Source organism: Rhinopithecus bieti, unplaced genomic scaffold (genome assembly GCF_001698545.2).
Source record: "Rhinopithecus bieti isolate Rb0 unplaced genomic scaffold, ASM169854v2 scaffold_9997, whole genome shotgun sequence".
NCBI classification, from domain to species: Eukaryota; Metazoa; Chordata; class Mammalia; order Primates; family Cercopithecidae; genus Rhinopithecus; species Rhinopithecus bieti.
In genome coordinates, this window is record NW_016806398.1 from 1,588,884 (window position 1) to 1,595,808 (window position 6,925).

The 6,925-nt window shown below is 50.4% G+C and overlaps 1 protein-coding gene across 5 annotated transcripts in view; it reads left to right on the plus strand.

Moving 5' to 3' along the window:
* Positions 1–6,925, plus strand: part of AKNA (AT-hook transcription factor) — a 68,530-nt gene that overhangs the window by 40,226 nt on the left and 21,379 nt on the right. For all 5 annotated transcript variants that reach the window (XM_017875929.1, XM_017875930.1, XM_017875931.1 and 2 more), the window contains 5 exons: positions 1,404–1,570; positions 1,672–1,869; positions 3,035–3,281; positions 4,230–4,336; positions 5,055–5,266. In XM_017875929.1, the coding sequence (XP_017731418.1) occupies positions 1,404–1,570; positions 1,672–1,869; positions 3,035–3,281; positions 4,230–4,336; positions 5,055–5,266 (931 nt within the window). The remainder of the gene's footprint in view (positions 1–1,403; positions 1,571–1,671; positions 1,870–3,034; positions 3,282–4,229; positions 4,337–5,054; positions 5,267–6,925) is intronic.

Sequence of the window (6,925 nt, forward strand, 5' to 3'; positions counted from 1 at the left end):
TGTAGAGTTGAACTGGTTACAGTGATTTAGTTATAATTTTGATCAGTGCACTGAAGGAGAGTTATGGGGTTCTGTGAGAGTAGGAGGAGTAACATGACTGAGTTTGAGGAGGAGGTCAGAGAAACTTTCCCTGAAGAAGTCATGTTTAAATGAGACCTGAGGCTAAGTAGGAATTACTAGAGACAAAGAGAAAACCCATCCAGTGGGGGAAACAGCTTGTGCAAAGGCCCTGTGGCTAGAGTATGGAAAGAGAAGGGAAAAATAGTCTGAGATGTGGCTGGAGAGGCTGGCAGGAGCCCCATGACATAGGGGCTTGTGGGTCACATAGAGAGCATGGCCTTCAACTCTGCTGGGTTTTCTGGCAGGGGATGATATAAGATGACTTGTGGGTAGGCCAGTCTGAGGATGGGGAGGTGGCAGGGCAAATGGGGAAGCATGTGTGGACTTGAGAGAGGTTGGGAAGGTATGTTTGAGTGGACTTGGAGTGGTCGTGAGAGGGAAGGAAGACATGGATGGCTCCAGGTTTCTAGCCTATACTACTGCACAGATGATGGGGTGAAGCCTAGACAAGAGCCCTACACGAAGGGGGCTTTGTAGAAGGCTCTCTGGCCCACACCATGACCCCTTGAGAGGCAATCACTACCTCCGTTTTGCAGGTGAGCAAATTGAGTATAGTGCATTCACACAGATGACAGTGGTGGGGTCTCTATGCCTCCCAACTCCTGTTACCTCTGCTGCAAAGACTTGTCTGTTGAGGATAGGAGCAGGAAAGAGGGCCTGGCATGCTGGGTAGGGTGGGACACTGGTAGGACATCCCTGACAGCTAAAGTCGTGCTGGCCCCATGGTTTGGGGAAAATCTTATGCTGTGCTCTGGCATACAGGGTAGGAAAACTCTACCAGGTGCCACTACATACAAGAATGGGAAGAAAACCTGAGTACGTTATCTTGAAGGACCCTTGTGTTCCTGCAGTGAAGGTATTGCAGGGGGCTGGAGTGGCCCTACTGGCATGGATGGGGGTCAGGAGAGTTAACTCTGGCAGGAAATCTAGATTCAAATCTCAACTCTGCTCCTGGTTTCTGTTGACTTTGGGCAAATCATTTGAGCTTTAGCTACCTGTCTGTAAAATGGTTTGTAATAATCTTAGGTACTAGTGGGATTGTTGTGACCTGATATCTGTATGGTGCCTGGCACACAGTAGGTGCTCAATTCATGGCAGCCAGTATCAAAGATCACACAGCCCAGTCTCCATAGTTTACACATGCATAAAAGGGTGGTGGGCTTAGTGAGTCTAATGTGCTTCTTACCCCTTAGCCCCCAGCGTGAGCCTGGCAGGAGGCAGGTGCTCAAAAGTGGTATTTAAGTATCTGCCGAATCTCTGTCCTTTCATCTTTCTGACCCCAGCCTGCTACCACCACTGCCGCCGCCAGCGCTGGCCCCCGCCCATTGCATATAAATGTGGAGGTGAGCTCTGGCAACAGTGAGGTGGAGGACAGGCCACAGGACCCCCTGGCCCGACTCAGGCACAAGGAGCTGCAGATGGAACAAGTGTACCATGGCCTCATGGAGCGGTGAGTGCCACCTGGACCTGACCAGGGTGTCTGGCCAGCAGCTGGATCTTGGTTGTCCCCCACTGGGCAGAGATCATGCCCCTCTGTGTGTTCTCCTGCAGGTATCTCAGTGTGAAATCTCTCCCGGAAGCCATGAGAATGGAGGAGGAGAAAGAAGAAGAGGAGGAGGAGGAGGAGAGGGGAGGTGACTCCCTAGAAGTTGATGGGGTGGCTGCAGCTCCAGGGAAAGCAGAGGCCACCAGGGTCCTCCCAAAGCAGCACCTGGTGCAGGCTGAGAAAAGTCATGGGGCTCCCCTGGAGTAAGTCACTGAGCCTTTCCTGCAGAATGTTTGGTTCCACCCTAAAACCACAGGGGTGATCACTGTCAGAGTGAATAAGACAGCACTTCACAGTTTAGACATGGCTTGTCTGTCCTGCATCTTCAAGTGTGCAATGTATACCACTGATAGCCCTTGAAATGATTTCGGGTAGTGTGGGACATGATTTTCAGTAGGACACATGCAGCATTAAAGAATATTATTCTCAGCTGGGCACAGTGGTTCATGCCTTTAATCCCAGCATTGAGGGAGGCCAAGGCAGGTGGATCACTTGAGCCCAGGAGTTCAAGACTAGCCTGAGCAAAATGGCAAAGCCCCATCTGTACAAAAAATACAAAAATTAGCCAGGCATGGCGGTACACTCCTATAGCCCTAGCTATTTGGGAGGCTGAAGCAGGTGGATCTCTTGAGCCCAGGAGGCGGAGATTGCAGTGAGCTGAGATCCGGCCACTGCACTCCAGCCTGGGTGACAGTGCAAGATCCTGTCTCAAAAAAAAAAAAAAAAAAAAAAAAAAAAAAAAAAAAAAAAACAAGAAAAAAGAATATCATTCTCTTTTTCTGTCTCTAACCTTCTAATGATGCCAAGGAGAAAGTCTCAGTTAGTGCTGTGGTGTCTTTAATGCCTCTCTTGAACTTCTGTGGAAAAAGAGAGAGAGAGAGATAGCGTGAGAGCGCATAAGCAGGCCTCAGGCCTTGAGCCTTTGGCAGGCAAATGGATCTATCTAGTATGTGATAACATTCAGGTTTCTTGTATTTGTCCTCAAAGTTAGTTTCTGTTTGTCACATCTTCTGTTTTGAATAGTGATCTAAAATCTTTGGAGTAGATGGAAGTTTATGGAAATGCCTGAAATAGGGAAGGTGGTATGCGAACTCCTTAAGTCTGGGAATTGCTGCTTTAGCATTTCCTCTTTGGTGTGTTGGGTGGGTTTTGTTGGCATCCACATTTTACAGTTGAAAAGTGAGGTTGAGAGAGGGGAAGTGCCTTGCCCTAGGTCATACAGCTAGAAGGTGGCGGAACCAGGCTGGACAGCCAGGGATGTCTGACTCCAGAACCTGTGCCCTGGGCTGCTTGGCTCCCAGGACAGGCCAACCCCTGCGTCAGGGCTGCCCAGCAGAGCTCAAGGATGGTCTTCTCTTCCCATGCCAGGGAGGCCACGGAGCAGATGCTATTTGTGAAGCCACCAGGTTTCCAGACATCCCTGGCTAGAGACGGGCACATATCAGGCCTGGGCAAGGCTGAGGCAGCCCCTCCAGGCCCTGGCATGCCACCCCACCCTCCAGGCACCAAGTCCGCAGCATCCCACCAAAGTAGTATGACCAGCCTGGAGGGAAGCGGCATCTCTGAGCGCCTTCCACAGAAGCCTTTGCACCAAGGCGGTGGGCCCCACCTGGAGGTAAGTCCCCACATGGCGGAATGGGCCCAGAACCTCAGGGTCATTGCTGGGTCTTCTCAACTTTCTGCTTCTGGATCTTTGCTTGTGCTATTCCTTCTTGGAATACCTGCTGCTCCTGTCCCTGCCAGCCAAAATCCCACCTGACATGCAGGACTTATGCCCAGTGTCACCCCTCAAACCTGTCCCTCTTCCAGAGCTCTTGTTCCTCCTCTGAGAGCTTGGAACCCATTGCTTATACTTCTTTGAGCCTGCCCATCACAGCTGGAGAGTCTAGTTCTATGCCCTTTAGAGCAGACATTACTGCTGCAAGGTCACAGACCACTGTGGAAGTGTGACTGTCAGAGAATAATGCATATATATGCATGCCTGTGCACTTGCGTGCAAACACACACACACACACATGCTTCTGTAGTCCTAATGAGCCCATGGTCAGGATTCTCTGACCTAGACATGGACTCAGCGAGGGGAGGCACCTGTGTTGCTCTGTGTTCTTTGTGCCGTGTGTTAAACCCAGTGGGTAGGACCTGTATGTACATATTTGATGGTTTCGTTTTTCCAATGCCTTGGGCCTGAGCATTTCCACTCAGATAAGACCATAGTATTCCAGGCTGAAGCCAGGAGACACTGGAAATATGACTTTCTCCCTCTCCCCTTGCTAGTCCTTATCCACGGCCGTGTCTCTCCCAAGGGCTCTGGCTGCCACTCCTCAGGGAGGCAGGACTTGCTCAGGGTCCTCCTGGGGTGCAGAGTCCCTTCTGGTAGCCAGATTCTTGTGCTGAGGCCTGAGAGCCTGAGAGCCCTCACTCCTGGGCCTGGCTGTTGGGAGCCAGGCCAGCATCCCTGGGGTGTGAGCCTCTGGGAGGTGAGGCCCAGGCTAGGATTTGGGAAGGGCTTCCCAGTGTGTCTTGGACACATTCCTCAGACATAAACGGATACTGCCTCTTTCAGGAGCCCTGGATGGCATCCCCGGAGACAGACAGTGGCTTTGTTGGCTCAGAAACAAGCAGAGTTTCACCCCTCACCCAGACTCCAGAGCACCGGCTCTCCCACATCAGGTATCCTGGGATCCCGCCATTGTCCTGTCAGTGCCACATTCCTGGGACAGCCTGGGAATCGCAGTGCCCGTGATGGCCCAGAATAAGAGAGGATGGTCTGTCCATTCATAGGGACTCATTTCATCCCCAATTTCTTGTTCCTATGTTACTGACAGAGGAAACAGAGCTTCAGAGAGGGGACTGACTAGTCCATCCTCACACAGCTAATTAGCGACAGACTGGGAAATTCATTTTTGTTGAGCAAATGAATGGGTGAATGAATAAAAACTACAGGGAGGGCACTGTGAGGTGAACAGAAGACAAGGACAAAGGGCACTCAGGGTGGCTACATGGAACCCAAAGGGAAGGGAGAAGGCAGAGGAGACAGGGTTGAAGGTTGGAGGGATGGAGCCTCCAAAGCTGGGTGCAGGCCCTTCAGGAGGCCCACAAGGCAACCCAAGGGTGCATGCAAAGGAAGGATTAGAAATCCTATTTCTCTTTATGTATTCTGCATAGAAATTGAGATTTATTATTTTGCATATTGGGTTGGCCAGTGTACAGTTTATAAAGAAGTGGACATCTAATGTGTGTGTGTCCTTGGAAATATCATACCACCCGAGATGCAAAGTCGCAAGGGGTGGGAGCTTATTGGGTTAGCGTGTGGAGAGCCTCAGATGCCACCACCTGAGTGTCTCACTCTGTGTGACCTCCGTGTGTCCCTTCCTCCACGGTCCCCCAGCACAGCAGGAACATTAGCCCAGCCCTTCGCTGCATCTGTGCCCAGGGATGGAGCTTCCTACCCCAAGGCCAGGGGTTCTCTGATCCCCAGAAGAGCCACAGAGCCCAGCACACCCCGGAGCCGAGCACAGAGGCACCTCTCCAGCCCAAGTGGGCTTCTCCGCCAGAGGGCACCCAACTTCAGCCTGGAGCGGACATTGGCAGCCAAGATGGGTGAGTGCAGGAGTCTGGCTTGGACAGAACTGCATGGATTGAAAAATCAAATAGAAAAACTTGCAGAACCCTTTAGGATATGACATATTAGCCAGGTTCATTGTACTGAAATTTGAAATTACAGATAAGGTGGACAAAAGGGGACAAAAGGGAACAAAAGAAAAAAAAATACTCTGGAAACCATCAGTGCTGATGTTTTGGTGTAGAACCTGTGAACTGTTCTCTGTGCCGATGTAAATGTGTGTTTGTTTACACATACTGTCATGCACTGCATGACAGTATGTCGTTTTGTTCATCGACAGACAGCATGCATGGCAGTGGTCCCATAAGATTTTCATGGAGCTGAAAAATTCCTTTGGTAGTGATGTTGCAGTCATTGCAGGGCAACACTTCACACACGTTTGCGGCAATGCTGGTGGAAACAAACCTACTGTGCTGCTGGTCATATCAAAGTACAGTACCGGCCAGGCGCGGTGGCTCCTGCCTGTAATCCCAGCACTTTGGGAGGCCGAGGCGGGCGGATCACCTGAGGTCCGGAGTTCAAGACCAGCCTGGCCAACATGGTGAAACCCCATCTCTACTAAAAATACAAAATTAGCCAGGCGTGGTGGATGCCTGTAATCTCAGCAACTCGGGAGGCTGAGGCAGGAGAATTGCTTGAACCCAGGAGGTGGAGGTTGCAGTGAGCTGAGATCAAACCATTGCACTCCAGCCTGGGCAACAGAGTAAGACTCTGTCTCAAAAAAAAAAAAAAAAAAAGGTACAGTACAGGCCGAGCATAGTGGCTCATGCCTTAATCTCAGCACTGGGGAGACCAAGGTAGGGGGATCACTTAAGGCCAAGGTCACCTGTGGCCAACATGATGAAACCCTGTCTCTATTAAAAATACAAAAATTAGCCGGGTGTGGTGGCTTAACACCTGTAATCCCAGCTACTCAGGAGGCTGAGGCATGGGAATCCTTGAACCTGGGAGGCTGAGGCAGAGGTTTCAGTGAGCCGAGATCGCACCACCACAGCACACCAGCCTGGGCGACAGAGCAAGACTCTGCCTTAGGAAAAGAAAAAAAAAAGTACAGTACAAAACCTACAATTATGTACAGTACATAATACTTGATAACTAATGACTCTGTTATTGGATTATGTATTTACTATACTTTTTATCATTATTTTAGACTGTATTTCTTCTACTTATTTTAAAAACGTTAACTATTAAATAGCCTCAGGTAGTCCTGCGGGAGGTATTACAGAAGAAGGCATTGTTATCACAGATGACAGTGCTATTACTACCCCTGAAGAACAAGACGTGGAGGTAGAAGGCAGGGATATTGATGACCCTGCCCCTGTGCAGGCCTAGGCTAGTGTGTGTGTGTGTGTGTGTGTGTGTGTGTGTGTGTGTGTGTCTTAGTTTCTAACAGAAAAGTTTTTTTTAAGAGGTCAGGAGATCGAGACCATCCTGGCTAGCACGGTGAAACCCCGTCTCTACTAAAAACTACAAAAAACTAGCCGGGCGACGTGGCGGCGCCTGTAGTCCCAGCTACCCGGGAGGCTGAGACAGGAGAATGGCGTGAATCCGGGAGGCGGAGCTTGCAGTGAGCTGTGATCCGGCCACAGCACTCCAGCCTGGGTGACAGAGCGAGACTCCGTCTCAAAAAAAAAAAA